The 16489-nt window shown below is 39.0% G+C and overlaps 1 protein-coding gene across 1 annotated transcript; it reads left to right on the top strand.

Annotated features, from left to right (window-relative positions):
- Positions 1-42: 42 nt before the first annotated feature.
- On the top strand, positions 43-15854 carry dedd1 (death effector domain-containing 1). The gene is made up of 6 exons (XM_028008478.1): positions 43-198; positions 485-680; positions 3320-3833; positions 3937-4059; positions 4388-4528; positions 14043-15854. Exons 3-6 carry the CDS (start codon positions 3362-3364, stop codon positions 14438-14440), a joined length of 1134 nt encoding a protein of 377 aa, XP_027864279.1. The 5' UTR covers positions 43-198; positions 485-680; positions 3320-3361; the 3' UTR covers positions 14441-15854.
- Positions 15855-16489: the final 635 nt, after the last annotated feature.

The raw sequence follows: 16489 nt of genomic DNA, 5'->3' as shown, positions 1-16489 counted from the left end.
CCCGTTGTCCTCGTTCACAGTTCACAGATCGCACAAAGAACTGACCGCAGATCAGTGGCGTGAAAAACGTGACCTTACGTCATCCGTCAAGAAGGAGGGATATGATTGGTCGTTTTCCCAGCGTTGTCGTCAGCGTGGACGTTGGTCTGTGGAAGTTGCTAGATTTTCCAGCGGAAGAGGAGAAATAACAAGAGAACTGTAAGTATGAATTATGTGTTTTATTTTACTGAAAGAACAAGTCTAAAATGTTTTCAAATACTTCACAGCACGCTCTTTATTCTTTAGCGAAACTGTGCTTCCATAACAAGAGTCAAGCAATGTTATAGACTTGATGTCGGTTAGCACAAACGGTAGAAAACGGCTGCTAACAAAGGACCGATGCATGTTTAACAACCCACTAAATGCCTGTCGGTCTAACCTTGACCTCTCAAGCATAAGAAACATTTTTGTTAAATGTGAGAAGCATTGTTTTGTTTTCCAACAGAAAACGTGACGGGTTACATAAACCATCACACGGCTCCACCAATCAGCGCTGCTGTTGGGCGTCAGAAGAAAGGACAACTTGTATTTGGCTTCTAGCGTTTTGCTGCATTCTGCTGAACAAAGCGACAGTTTAACATTCACAGCTGGCCGTTTGTTTGGCGAGTCTCGAAACAGCGTTGAGCTACGGACGCTAAAAGGTAAATCCTCAGACCTCGATATGCTTTAGTTCTATGCAGTCCTGTCCGGTGACTAATGCTGGGCTGTTATGAAGTATAATTATAATTAGAATACCATTAAAAAGCTAATACAAATTCTACACACAGAAATCCACTTCAAAGGTTTATTTCTGTAAGCTTCGATGAGTATGGTTTAAAGTGAATAAAAATCCTCAATTTTGCTCTCCAGAAAACTAGTATAATGACAATGTGAAAAAGGAGCTTCAATACAGAAATGTTATTGCCTACATCATCATGAATGACTGCTGACTTGACGGTGGTTCAGCAAACAGTTATTGACACAAATAGGGTAGCCCACAGAATGCCATTACTAATTAAGCTGGCTGTTCAAAGAATGCTTTATCCAAGCAAATGAGTGGAAAATTGGATGGAAGGAAAACCTATGATGCAATAGGGGGAGGCTTCAAAAGCCAATTGAAGAGTTAAGCATTGACAAGGCGTCATTAGCTAGAGACAGAGCATCAAGACTCACGCCACGGAGATGTGTCCATGACATGGTTAAATTGCCATTTTGTCATGCTAAGCTATACCTGAAACAGAAGACAATGTTGTTGAGACAGGTTAAAGTACTTTAAAAAAAAAATAATTAGGTTCCAAGTCTGGACTGGTGTTAGTCTGCTGTGTTGTATTATGTCTAAAGTCAGAGCAGTCATCAACCAGGAGTTAAAGAGCACTTTAAGCTCCTCTCTTATTCTCTTATTCATTCGTCAAGCCGGCGCAGCTGGCTGCCTGCAGATGCAGCTCCCGTCGTGTGTGTTTGTCTGTGTATATTTGCTGTAACCGATTAATGAACCGTGCTTGAAGAACCCATGAATCATCAGTTGGGCTTTCCACAATGGCTGGATGTGGTTCTGTTGATGTTCTCTGCGTTCTTCTGCTACTTTTTCTACTCTTGGTTGCGGAGAACCTCGCCGAGCGGAGTAGCGGCATTGTTTGCTTACGTGAACGGCTGATTGCGCTGTGTAAGCCTCTGCTGCTGCCCGGAGACGGGCCTGTGGTCCCGGAGGAGTTACGGAGGAGACGACGGGGCTGCGGGTCTGGAGTTAAACGGAGGTAGAAGAAGAGACGGCGCAGGCCAGCGTTACCGGCGATTATTGTGGGGAACGTGAGGTCTTTGGGAAATTGGACAGACGAACTCACGGCGCTGGTTAGGACCCAGAAGGAGTACTGGGAGTGCAGTATCTTCTGCTTCACGGAAACCTGGCTGCACTCGCTTATTCCGGACTACAGCGTGGAGGTTCCTGGATTTTCCTTGGTGCGTGGGGACAGGGACTTTTCCAAGAGTCGGAAGAAGAGGGGCGGCGGGATTGCACTTATGTGAGTGAGAGGTGGTGTAATCCCGTCATGTTAACGTGAAGGAACAGATTTGTAGCCCGGACATTGAACTTCTGGCTGTGGGAATGCGGCCGTGTTATTTACCGAGGGAGTTTACGTCCGCCATTTTGATTGCTGTTTACATTCCCCCATCAGCTGATGCAGCGGTGGCCTGTGACGTCATCAGCTCTGACACAGCCAAACTCCAGAGTCAACACCCGGACGTTGTTATTGTGTCTTGTCTCTTGTCTTGTCTTGTCTCTATGCTGTAACTGCGAAGTAATTTCCCTGCTGGGATGAATAAAGTACTTCTATTCTGACAAACTTGATTGATATGCTTATTCAGTTTTCCAGAAGGACACAACCTGCTTTAATTACAGTGGTACTTGACTGACCACCAAGCTGCCCTGATCTAAAATCTACAGAGATTCTATTCTGTATTGTCAACTGTAAGATGAGACACCAGACCTAATACCAGTTAATGGGGGCATATGCTGTCCAGTACATGAGATTGTTTTTCATTTGGTCAACACGTCTGCACAAAAGTTATTTTTTTATTATACTTAGAAAATATTCAGATTTTATAATAACAAAGACTTTGGGTTTTCATTTGCTGTAAGCATTGAGATTAGCTGAAATAGATAATTTAATATTTAAAACCATGTGATCCAGAGCCAATATAAAAGTTGTATTTTTTGAATTCAGTGTCCTGAAACAAATGAACTGTTAATGAAATATTTATTTATTAAGATGACCCCATAACTTTTTCTATTAGCATCTTCTGCTAGTTTAGTATTATTTGTTAATCCTTCATAATTCAGCATGTGATCTATCCCATCTATGACATGTTAAAACCAGCATTTACTGCTCACATGCCTTTGGTTTGTTTGGGGGGTTTTCCTATGTTTTTCATTATAAGACCCTGGTCTGAATCCAAAATTTGAGTCACTAGATTCAAATTGTGTTTCGAAAATTTGCTAATTAAACAAATAATGCAGATCAAAACAGTCAAGCTGCAGCAAAAATGAAAATGTATATAAAATTGCATAAGCTTTGTGCAGCACAAATTTTTGTTTCTCACTGTCACCACTCCCACAACTAATTCTGCTCCATGGAAACTACCAAAACACGGCTTGACACACAACACTCACCTTTATTGTTGTTATAAGTAAAAAAATAATAATAATAATTTGAGTAAATGTCGGTTTCCTGGTACCCATGGAGTCGGCCAAATATCTTATTGTTTAAAATAATGTTTGTGTATCTTTCCTGTTGAAATTTTTCAGATAAGAGAGACCGTGGGAAGGAACCACAGTGGAACTGTGACCATGGCTGCAGTGCAGTACCCAGGTCGCCCCATCAGGGACTCACTCCACTGGGACGAAACCGAGTGCCTGAACTACTACGGGATGCTCTCTCTCCATGAGATGTTTGACGTAGTTGCCTCTCAGCTCACAGAATCTGACATTGAAGCTCTCTCTTTCCTTTTGAATGAAACCTACCCTGCACAGCACCCTCTTGACCCAGCGGGCTGGACAGTTGAACCTGCTGAAGACGATTCAGAGGACTCTGGTGTAGCTCCAAGTCCACAGCTGCTGAGGGCATGGAGGCGGTTAAAACCTAGCGGATCACAGCAGCCTTTAGAGGACTTCAAGTTTAAAAGTGGTCTTGAGCTGTTGCTGGAGCTTGAGAGGAGAGGATATCTCTATGATGGCAACCTGGAGCCACTGTTGCAACTTTTAAGAGTGCTTACCCGTCATGATCTGTTGCCATTTGTATCCCACAAGAAGAGGAGGACAGGTAATCATTATGATCTCATCTCACTAGCTGTTGTAACTCAGCAATAGTCTCTCAGAATTAGTCATTCATTTGTTGGTTAGTTAATTTTTTATCTGTTTTTCAGTGTCTCCAGAGAGAATTGGACAGAGATTTGAATTGGATAAAACAGAACTAGTGTTTGGATTACAGCATAGCTGCAGAGCGACAGATATGCCACTCCCATCCTTCACACAACAGTTAACAACTGGTAAGTCTGCTGACCTGTCATTTTTATTGTAGAATAGTATTCATTCTACTTATGCAAATATTTATAAAGTGCCCTCTAAAAGTATTTACATCTCATTTCATCACATGACAACAACATACAAACTTGAGTTCAGAGTTCTTTCTGGTGTCCTTATGTCTACATGATATTATAGACTTTTGTTTTTAAGTCTGTGTTTTGAAAATGTGCATACAATTGCTATTGCTGCAATTGTAATCAGAAAAAACTGTCGCAACAGCTATTTAAAGACAATGTCCAATTTCTGCCCATTTCTTACATTCAAGTAGTGACACAGACTCTGGGTTTTCAGATATTTACTCTCCAGCTCCTGGGTCATCTACAAGGACGCGGAGGAAGAAGAGGGGACATGGCTGGAGCCGTAGGCCCAAGAAAACAAGCAGACTGGTCCAGCCACTGCCTCTCCCATTAGGACCTCAGAAAGTGTCATGTGGTAAGTGCAGTGAATACATGTGCAACATGTCCCTTTTCAGTTTCTTCCCTTTGCTTTCGGAAACACTTTAATTTTTCCTCCTATTAACTGTTTTTTCTTCATTTAAGTTTAATATTCAAAAAACATCCGGTCTTCAGTCTGTTAACATCTTCAACAATTCTCTGTATTTTATTTACTGATGTTCCAAACTGATGATGTTCATCTCTGCTGAACCTCAGCTTGAATCATTGCGTTTCCTGACAGCCTGTCATCTTTCTCACCATTTAGTGGAAAAACCAAATAAGCCATCTGTTTATTTACAAGTGCTACTCTACAAAATGTTTCACACACTAGAGCAATAAGTTACTATATTTATCGCTTGATGAAGATAAAAACAGGTTAAAAATAATTTAACACCTTAAGAAGTGTTGCGCATTTGAATTAGACCTTGTTGGTAAATTCTGCAGATCCAAACCCACTGCTGCTAATGTCAAAATCACACTTTTCTGGCTCATTCATTACATTTACCAGCCTACAGTTTGAGTGGTAAAATTCACAACTTGAGGTTTATGATTGGACAAAAATAATGTCACCGTTATAACTTTCTACATTCCTCTTTTGATCACCAAAATCCAAAACATTCAAGCTATTTTCAGTCTTACATTCTTATTGGATGGACAGTATCCTAATAACTTTCTCAAACATCAAAAATTTGTTTTCTGTTTCTTCATCTTGACTTTCCCTACATTTTTGTGCTCTCATAACATTTTACTAACCCATTGGTCTGTGTTCAGCTGCTGCTGCTACGAATGGAAACTGGTGGCCACTCCCTGTTCTTTTTGTCTTTACTTTCAAGCCAAGTTTTTTAATCTTGTCACCTTAAAAGATGCTCTTATTCTGCTATGTTGTGCTTCTTTTATCTAATTTTCCTTTGATATTTGTAAAGAATAATTGAAATGAACTAAACTCATGGAGATATCCCAAGTTGATTCCTTCAAAAGTGAAAAAATCCCTTTAGATCTTGAAAAATAGTTGGTAAACTATTGTTGACCACAACACTTTAACTCAAGAGAAAATGGACACTAAATACTTGTGCAACAGATTATTCAGCTTTTCGTTGCTTTTTATCTGGGATGGGTATCAAGATCCAATACAAAACTGCTCCGAGTTCCTTGTTCTTCAGCTCTGAAATGTCATAATTAGGAATTTTTATTTTCAATGATAAATTATCTCTATTAAACTTGAGCGACTTTAATGTGAAAACACTTCAATATAACATGAACATTGCGGTATTTTAAAATGTACTCCTTGTGTTGCTATTTGGAATCAAATCATGTAGGAATCATGAAAAGATACCTAAAATAAAGATTTTCCTTTTAAAATTGATGATTATCAGTCTAACAAAATACAAGTGTGCAACCTTTTTTGTAACACAGCTGGTGTTCCTTGTAATTCATTAATTAGGCTTCCTCAGGTCTCTTCCACACACATTAAAAATCAGACAGAACATGAAGAATTCAGCAGTCTTCCTAGTATGCATTAATCCACTGTTTTGAACTCAAACATAACTTTGGCAGTGAGATCTTGTTGGTTTATTGTGGCAACATGCAACTTATCCAGATTGTGTTGCCTGGGTACCAGTGGACTGGCCATCAGAGAATTGAAACAGGAAAAGATACGTTGGTCTCATTGTATTCACACCGGATTGTCGGTACTAAAAGAATGTTCGAAGAATTCTTTGCGCTGGGGCTTTTGAGATTAGGCCCATGACACATGGGGATCAATATGTGCTTTGTTCTCAGTTCTGGAGAAGTGCACACTTCTCCAAATTGCACACAGACTAAATACTGGAGGAGCAAAGGAAGTTTTGTGTTTTTCAGGCAGCGCTTGAAATGTCAAATTCCTGGCATTGTACTGTCATACAGATGCTGCATCACCACTTTTAAAAACTCAATTCAGGCTTTAGTATTTTGGTAAGATTATTAAAGACAGATTTTTATTTATTTATTTTTTGTATAAGTTATTTTTTTGACTCTACTTGTCAAGATAGAGTCACACAGCCCCAACCAGTTTAAAATATTGGCAGGATGGCCATCTCCACATTGACCAGTAGTTCATACAGAAATCAGCCATTACCTAAGTCCTTTCATTCTGATAAGCTGATGAAGGATTCCTCCTCTACAGCAAGGTTAAAACTGATGGTGCGGGAGCAGAAACCTTCCATGTACTCAAATAACTATTTACATAGTTATGTAAATTATGAGGACTCATCGTAGTCCAACATTCAAACGTGATTTAAGTTCTGGATACTATGGAATGGTCTTAATCCAGTGTTAAGAGGACCTAAAGCATCTGAGGTATGTCAGTCTATCATCTACAGTCAGGCCAGGCTTTATTTGCACATTAATAGTTACACATATACTATGTAGTCTGTGGAAGAGGGTAATAATAGTAACATACAGGCAAGGTCTGCATAGCTGATTATTTTAGGATAGGAAGTGCTTCGTGTAATTTGTTCAACATCAGCTCTATGGAATAAAATGCATCCATCTACTGACAAACACAAATAATCAGTAAATATTACTTTAAAATTTGAGAATAGAACATTTAAGTATCTTCCACAGCATTGTGACAAATAAATCCTCTTATGTTTTAACTGTTACTGTTTCAAAATAGTAAAATGCTTTTATTTTGACTCAAAATAATTTAAAGGGATCTTTATCAGATGCAATAATTCTAGTATTCATGTCAATAAAATCCTAATGATACCCATCCCTTTCTCAACACTTAAATATGAGTATTGCGCCAGAGTTTGTTTTCCTTTGTGTTGTTTGCTCAGTTATTTAAGAAGCTTGCACGTTGCTTGTAAAGGCCCGTGTCTGCCTGAAAATACGAAATACAGGCCAAACCAAAAACTTCATGATCCTGATTTGATCAAAATATAATCTTAGAAGGAAGACAGCCCTCCCCCTATTGGTATTAAAGTTGAGTGATGTGCCTGTGAACATGCTGCTGTCTTGACTCCACATTTGATTCCACCAGGTTGACTCCGATTGTGACTCAGATCAAGTTACCTATGACACAATGGATCACGAAGACAGAGATCGAGACTGAGGAACAAAACAAAAAAGTCTGTCACTCCACTCTGTGCATTCGTACCGCAGTGTGCGTGATCAACTCAGTCATGTGCTCTCACAAGTCTGGGCCGATGCCTAAGGTAAAAAGAGGCTCTCCTCCCTATTACAACAGGGGGTGGAGCTGCTACTTTGCTCTGTATACGATGCTTGTCTATCATAATATAGGTGCTCCTTACCTGGTCTCCTATCCTCAAATTTAATTGGATTTAGATAAATCATCTTTTGTTATTTAGTCTTGTTCACTGTGGAAAAAAAGAAAACCTTGTCACAGAATATGGATTCCTTCCTGTTCTGACAAGAGTCTACTGTTTTACAGAACTGACCAGAGTCCTCAGCAGTGCGCTACAAATTCCTCTCACAAATCTGCAGCTTGTGTTCAAAAGTAAAACTACCAAGAGATTTCTGGAAAGGTCTTCTTAACTAAAGTCATGCCAATCTGGAACTGAATTGTAGTTAATAAGAATGGATAGTGTGTTCTGTGGGCTTAATAAATCTTAACAAATATGGCCAACATTCTGTCTTAAAAATGGAGTGAAATTACTCCTGAGTTTATAAAAAAACAAGAGATTTTTGTTTCTTACAACAAAACATTTAAATGAAGCAGATATGTTTCATAAGATGAGAACCCCAACTGCAAAGCGAATGAAGTCATGAAGCTTCAAGTTGCAACCAGAGGTTTATGGCCGATGTCCTCCATCCAGTTTTGTAAAATTTTTACCTGCCAATAGTGATTTTAACAGAAAAGGTAAATCTTTTTCCTTAACCTTTAGGCATGTAAATGGCTGCCAACATAAATCTGTAAAGGAACCATCTGAAAAAAAAGGATAGAACAGAGCACTTCTGCTGCAATATGATCAGCCTTCACACAATTTGCTAAAGTCTCTCGCTCTGTTCAAAAATTGTCTCCATAAACATAAGAACACTTTTTAGATGAAATTTTAATCTTTACATCTCCTGCAGATTCATTAAATACCTTAATGGTGGCCACGTTTCTTTTTCCTCTGTAACATCTTCCACACAGAAGAGAGAAAAAAAGTCAGATTTTTGGGTTTCTAATGAGACGGTTAATAGTCATAGAGACAGTCACCAGCTGATTTCTCTGCCCATTAAATATTTTTTTTTTATGATCAACTACTTCATTCTGTCTTTATGCTACCCACTGCACAGTGGTGCAGTTGGTAGCACTATTGCCTTGCACAGTTCTTCTGTCAGGTTAATTGGTCTCTCTAAATTCTCCCTAGGTGTGAGTGTGCATGGTTGTGTGTCCTGTCCGTCTCTGTGTTGCCCTGCGACTGACTGGCGACCTGTCCAGGGTGACCCCGCCTCTCGCCGGGAACGGTAGCTGGAGATGGGCACCAGCACCTCCTGACCCCTCTAGGGACAAGGGTGTTAGAAAATGGATGGATGGAGAAACAGTGCAGCATTATTGAGATGAAGTTGAATCTACCTAAAGTTGATTTGTACCGCAGTATTAAAAAGATAATATATTTGGTCTAATATCAGTTGAAAAAAATTTTGTCCAAATTTGGAGAGACTTTTTTTGTTTTAGGAGGTCATAAAATAAAATAGAAGATAAACACAGACATATGTTGGTCACATTTGTGAAAAAAGCCCATTTCACCTTTTTAGCATAATTTTATAAAAACTATTTGTCAGTATGTGAGGACCAGCCCGTTTTTCTTTTCAGAAAATCTAAGATGGCTGCCACTTTTAAAGAAATTACTTTTTTTTTCTCAAGCAGTTCTGAGAAAACAGAGTAGTGCTCTGCTGAGGGAAGGTCGTGTTGTATCTTATCTCTGCAACCCGTGTGAGGCCCCTCATGTGCGTTTGTCAAGACGGAGCAGAGATAGATAGGGCAGTTCAGTCCATCACTGGCCCCTAGCATTTCAACAGACCTTAAATAGTCTCTCTTGTCATGACTCATCTCTGAAACCATTTTCACCAGAGTGTCTGAATTAAACTGTGACAATAACGACTGCCATTATTGCTGTTCCTATAAAGGGTGCTTGGGGAAGCGTATGCTTGGTTTAATTGACCCTGTTGGTTAGCCTTTGCAGTTGGATCTTAAATTATTAGCTCTCAAGGTTGAATGTAAGAAAATTGTCCAACGTAACCCTAATCCCAAGCATCCCAGTGTCTCATAAGGACATATTTAAGTGTATCTGGATATATTAAGTTGACAATGACTCCTACTGGTCAGTCTGAAAGCTGATTACAACTAAGAAGTGCCTGCTTGATGTTGAAGGAAAAAAAAAAAAACAGCAACCCAGTCAACTATCATCCAACCCACTTGTGCTTGTCTCTTTCTTTTTCTGTATTCACAGTTCTAAACAGTCCCAACGTGTGTATCAGGATGCGATATCCTTACACACAAAGAGAGAGTGAGAGATCGAACACTAAATGTTCAAACCACGCAAAACGGTAAAGAGTGATTTGTCTATGGGACATGAGAGGTTTGTGTGCCTGTCTCTCAGATTTCCCCGTAGCTCTCCACTCTTGGTCGGTTGTTCACCAGAAAAATGGATCGATAAAGAGTTGAAGTTCTCCGTGCCAAGCGACTCCTCGTAAATGGGTACTTAAAGTTTTTTGAGAGGGGTGGGGGGGGGGCTGAGATGAGGAATCCAAACGGGCTTGGTGCTGAAAGTGAGTAATGAAAACTGTGCCTCCTAATGTCCTGTCTAAGTGGATGTCTCTGTGTCCGATGAAGCGTGAAGTGCTCTGTAACCCTAACAAAATGACTATCACTGTGTTCCTGTGGTTTTTAAATGGCCTTCCCCTTGCTGTCACTGTCTTTACTTCTATCCTGCTCAGTGTGAAATGAAGGCCACCCATAAATGCAGTAATTGGCAAGTATTTATCGTAGCCCTGGCAATCGCATGCTGTGTAATGATAGAAAAGGTCAATTTATAAGACTTTAAATGCCTTACTCTGACCACAGAAGGTACTTTAAAAAAGTTAAAGCTTTTGCAAACAATAAAAGATTTACTTGGAGGCCTTGACGGGAAACATCCCAATTGTGAAATTGAATCATAGCACCTTTGGAAGTGTTTTTTCTGAGTCAAAGCAGATGTACACAATGGACAGTTGTAAACTTTAACCAAAGAATCTCCAAACCTTTAGATAACAGAATCATTTAAGATTTTTACACCTTTTCTGTTTTCACCTCATCCCCACCCTAATCTTAATTATATTTGACTTTCCCCTGTAGGGTATTGCTGCTTTTGAACAAAATATGAGCCTTTTCCCCTCCTTATTGATTGATCATTCATTCTTTGTAATATGCCTGCATTTTTTTTTTTTTTTTTTTTGCTGTTTTTTCTTTTGCCATGAAAAAGTTACAATCTTTTATTAGTCCACTGATATCGTAAAGTATGGCAATGGAGCCATGAAAAATACTTCCATGTACTCACTTTTCAAAATATAAACAATGAATTGTGGTATAAAAAGAAATACTATAAAATTGTTCATTTGTGATGTAAGCCATCAGAATTAAATGTCTTCATGAAACTGGATTTGTTCTTGTACCTTAATTCTTTCCTAAACAAAACCTATTTGCTGTGCCTGAATCTTGCAACCAGCCCTTACAAATGTAACATTTAGATTGTCCTGTTTGAGCCAGTCTTCTGCTTTTATAATCTAATTACACACTTCTGAAGAATGCAAATGAAAACCAATGTTTTGATACCACCCCTCTACAAATGTTAAGGGATTCAAAATCAATTCCTTCATTTGTCATTTGCATTTCTAATCTTGGCATTTTCTAAATGTTTTCCTAATGAGTCGGGTGCCTTTCGCTGTGGCCTCAAACAAAATGTTGAGTTAATGGGACTTCTCGCATCAGGGTGTAGCTGTTGAATGAGATTGAAAACGAAACGTGTTAAAGTAGTGCATAATGTCATGTCAGCATGGACTGAAACTCTTGCAATTGTCTTTTCAACAGTCACAAGTACAAACTGTATGTACAGTATGCCCCTGGTACATATTTGTGAAACCTTTTAAAGGAATCCATGTTTTAGCGCAGCAGTATATCCTCATTTTAAAAAGTAGAAAAAATGCAGCATTTAATTTGACCAAGCTCAGTGGGGGATATTAAAGAAAGTGTTCTTTTTACCAACACGTTTTAATAAATTACTTCTAGTTCCTATGGGGTTTCAATATGACGTAAACCATTTTTTTCCTTGGCTAATATTTGTTACAGGAATAGTGACTGGAGATTATTAAATGATGTAGATTCTCCTTCACTACAAGTCTATCACTGCATCTGGTGAAACTCTCCTAGACACAAATAAGTTGGAAAAAATATAACCAGTTTTCAGTCATGCTTTTAAAAATAAATGCTGCATTTGATCTTTCTCTGAAATAGTTGGGGGGGACTAACAAGTTCACTGGAGGTAAAATACATAAAATTCACTCTTGAGGTCAAAAAGTCCACATCATATTTGAAGGCTTTTCTTCTCCTTGCCAGAGTTACCAATAAATGTAGCTAGAATCTGTTTTCTTCGTAAACGAGAGTGGTCCGTCCACTTACCTGAAAAGACAATTTACATAAAGATATTTCAGTCCCAATACTTTAAGACTTTAAATTGTTTCAGTATTTGCTCATGATTTTAGCAAATACTAAACTCAGCCCTTCTAACCCGTTAGAAGGGCTGAGTTTATAGTTAGTTTCACTAAACATTATTGAATGAGCATGTTTCTAGATTGTGACAACTGCTGTTGTTGGAGAGCTTTGATTGGGAGAGCTGGGTCTTTGTTGCAGCAAAAGTCATCAGCAGCTGGTTGCCTCTTGGAGCTCTGGAAAAAATTCATGGGAGATGATCTCAGCGTTGCTCTTACTCAGTACAGTATGTATCCTCTAATCTTTCTCGCTGTGCTGTTGCATGACCATCAGTCCTGTAAACTGCGGAATCTCAAGAAGCTACTTATTTTCTGCAAAGAACATTATATTGAGAATCTGCCGAATGTAAAGATTTAAAGTGTGACAATAAGCCCGTCTAAAACTTGGTACAGCTGAGTTGTTTTACAAAAAAAAAAGAGAAAAATTTAAGGTGTCAACTTTTTCAGTACTTGGTTACATGAACGCTTCAACCATGATGTTTGTGGACCTTTTAAAGCTGTCGCACTGAAAGTTCTCATGCTCCAGTTTCTTCTGATTCAACCGTTTTGTTAACAGCTGCCAATGATACTCAAATTCATAGAAATGACCGACCGAGAAATGGAACAACACTGCTGGATCAGATGAGTATTTCTTTCCTTGCTCCGACTTACCAACTTAAGTTTCACCAAAACAAACCGAGGGGCCAGATTTACAGCAAAGATGCTCTCAGATGGGTTGGTCTACTTCCAGTGCCCTCTCATCTCAGTTTACTCTGCATCGCTGCACCTTTTTTATGTGAAACTGATTTTAAAACAAAAAGAAATAACATTGAGTTCAGCCTGTTGAGTAGGAACTGCGCCCCCTTTAAAAAAAAAAAAAAAAAAAAAAATCACTGCTCAGTTTAATATTGATCAATATGATGCCCAGTGCTATGAAAAATATTTACTCTGTATAGATTTCTTCTCTTTGCTTTTTTGTCACTAAATGTTTCATATGCAGAAAACAGCTTTTAATTTATCATTTTATATCTTAAGATGGAAATGCTATTTGAAATCTTGTTCTAAATGAAAACTGCTTTTGATCTAAAGCTAATAAGTAGCAGTGCCACATTTGGCAACAACTCCTATAAAATATTGGTAATAACAAACCAGTCAGTCCTTTACATCACTTAGAAAAAGTTTTGACCCACTCTTCTTTCCAGAATTGTTTTAATTCAGCCTAATTTTAAAGTCTGGCCTGTTTAATGTCAGCATCTCAATCACTTATTTCCATGCAAAAAAATCTTTTTGAGATTTTTTTTAAACCTGTTTCTTGTTGTCATACTGGTTCCATTTAGAGTATTTCCTGATTCTACTGGGCTAACCGTAATAAGGCTTCAAAATGGTTTCGAAATGGAATAAGTTTTCCATTAAAATTAATTTTAAGTCAATTTATGATTTAACAAAAGTAGCAATAACTTTTCAACACAACCAACAAGCTGTGTTATTTTGTTATTTTTCTTTGATTTTAAAAAGTTTAATCTGAAACAATCAAGTGTGACAAAAAAAGCAAACAAAAATGTATAAAGGCATTGAATGCTTCTTCACAGCACTCTAGAATAAACCTAAATAATTGGTGTCTGAACATTTTTTTAATGTTTCTGTCTTTCCTCCCTTTGTTTTGCCCTCATGACCCCTTAAAATCTTTCCCCTTTCTTTCTGTCATTCTTTTCTTTCCCTTCTTCATTATCTGCTGGCTCCTTTGACCCCTTCACTTCCTCCCACCTGCCCCCACTGTTTCCTCCACCTTCTGCTGTTATCAGATATCCGCCTACGCGTACGGGCAGAGTACCTGGAGCACGAGTCAGCGCTACGTGAGGGCGTCTCGTCAAACAAGCGTCAGCCGCTGGAGCGTCAGTTCGAGTTGTTCAGCAGATCCAGTTCGCTGCTGCGCGCCAGAGACCTGGGCTCCATCGTCTGCGACATCAAGTTCACAGAGCTGGACAACCTGGAGGCCTTCTGGGCCGACTATCTGAGCGGGGCTCTGCTGGAGGCCCTGAAGGGTGTCTTCATCACGGACTCCCTGAGGACGGCCGCCGGCTCTGAGGGCGTCCGCCTGCTGATCAGCGTTGACCAGGACGACTACGAGGAGGGCCGCAGGCTGCTGAGAGCCAGGAAGGCGATGTCCTCCGGTAACGGTGGGCGCACACAGAATTGCTAGGCCTTGTGATCCAATGAGACTCTTTTGGTTGTATGATATGAAGCTTGAAGGAAGGAATAGCTGGGACTATAATGGAAGGTTCAGGTGGAAGTCGGAAGCACTTTTAAGGCCTTTTTTGTTTTGCTGTTTACGTGACAACCACTAGATGGCATAAGTAACTATTGGCCCTTTTTGTTTATACCATGCCTTTCAGTTTTCAGTCTAAGTTGGGACATTAATATTTATGAATGAAAGAGGAATAATTATGGATTAGTCTGTTAAATTTTGTTTATGTACAGGTGCTACATTATTAAACACCAGGATGAAACTGGAAGGAGGGAGAATTTTTTTTGACGCAGCTAGAAACGGATAAAGCAAGAGTGGGCCTCCTGATTGAGTGATGACACTGTCAGTTATTTAATAGATTTATAAACTAATAAGCTAAAGACCATAGTCAATTGACTATCAAAATTTGAACATTTTATTTTCTTCTATACTTTTTACTTGGTTCTGGACAGTCTCATTTACAACTCCACCACTAAAACTACAAACACTACTTTAATTTAGTTTGAATGTTAAGAAAATAATGAAATCAGGAATTTGGTTAATACTTTATTTAAAAAATGTGGAAAAAAAGAAATAATTTCTGAATCAAACTAAAATTGAGCAAAATCGGAAGAATGTGCAGCTTTCACCACAGTTTGACTTCTGCATCGAACTTTGGAGAGCCCCGCCGACACAGGAGAGACCAGATAACGCCGGGAATCTCTGCCCCGTGCACCACCATAACCCACCGTATGATTGCCGTGGTCAGTGGATGCTTTAGTCATCAGTAGATGACAGCAGTGATTAGGAACAGGTCTCAACAGACCATGGAAGATTCATCATCACAAGCTTGTCAAGAGTGGCCCTGATAATGTAATGGTGGCTTGTGCCTGGGCTCCCAGTTAGGCCTCAGCAAGTGCTTCTCTCAGCAAGTAAAGCACAGGACGGAGCGTCAGTCAATACAAGTGATGTTGGAGAGATCAAAATCAAAAGTGCACATCCCAGCTCCACTCAGCCCTGCGATGTTGGCCCAGTAGAGTGGCTCACGGACAGCTGTCTACTCGCCCTGCTGGAACTAATGCCTGGACTTCACTCATAGAAGACGATCAATAAGGCCTCTCTCTCTTAAGTCCCTTCATACTGGCACGACTTAAGCAGGCAGACACTGTCTGAAGTACAACTCTCTGCAGGGCTGAGCAGAGACCAGCGAGAGGACAATGGGCAGATTTCCATGTTTACTTTGTGTGTTTTTGGTAAAGGAGATAATGTATGTTTGTGCTGTTCACTAATTCAGGGGATTTTTTTTCTTTTGAACAGTAGTCATTTTTTGTGGAAATCTTTGTATATTGGACATTACTTCTGGTGAATAATAAAAGTTTTGATGACCTTATGTTGTTTTTTGATACATTCATATTTGTCAACATTTTGCATAGTTCCGATTGTGATATTGGAAAAATCAGTACTGTACAGTATTGTCTTTTATTAGCTATTTGGCTAATTTATTATTGGTTCTTCACACTCTACATCTGAAACATTTGAAGTTGATTCTTAACACAAATAACCTGAAAGGCTCTTGCTGAGAACTGACTGTTTAATATTGCTGGTTTAAAATGTTCCTGGAAAAAGTATTTTAAAATTTAAAAGATAATATTTTGAATTATGCTAATTGCTGCAATAAAGTAATTTAAGTTGTTGAAATTCTTAAATCTTAGTTTTTTTGATACTTTTGAAATTTCTCATGCTTCCAAACGTTTGCTACTGTTCTCCAGAAGAAGCTGATCATATCCAGGAGAACTTCATGTAAAATTGCACAAAACTTTACCACATTTTTTTAAAAGGAAATTTGTTATACAATGAATTGGCTGAGTGGAGACGCTACCAGTATGCCATACCGACTCATGGAGTTCCTTTTGCTTAAGGTATTGTTTTTTGAATTGACTAACCTTAGCTTTTACTGTTAGCAACAATCACTGAACAGAAAATAAAACTGAAGCTTAGTATCACATCAAGGACTTTTAATTCTAG

The sequence above is a fragment of the Xiphophorus couchianus genome, chromosome 3 (genome assembly GCF_001444195.1).
Source record: "Xiphophorus couchianus chromosome 3, X_couchianus-1.0, whole genome shotgun sequence".
Taxonomy (NCBI): Eukaryota; Metazoa; Chordata; class Actinopteri; order Cyprinodontiformes; family Poeciliidae; genus Xiphophorus; species Xiphophorus couchianus.
This window is presented reverse-complemented; position numbering and strand designations above follow the sequence as displayed.

Excerpts from the sequence above, each read along its gene's own strand:
- dedd1 (XM_028008478.1), top strand. The coding sequence starts at position 3,362 with ATGGCTGCAGTGCAGTACCCAGGTCGCCCCATCAGGGACTCACTCCAC. Across the intron at positions 4,060-4,387 it reads CACACAACAGTTAACAACTG|ATATTTACTCTCCAGCTCCT; the intron begins GTAAGTCTGCTG and ends CTGGGTTTTCAG. Across the intron at positions 4,529-14,042 it reads ACCTCAGAAAGTGTCATGTG|ATATCCGCCTACGCGTACGG; the intron begins GTAAGTGCAGTG and ends TGCTGTTATCAG.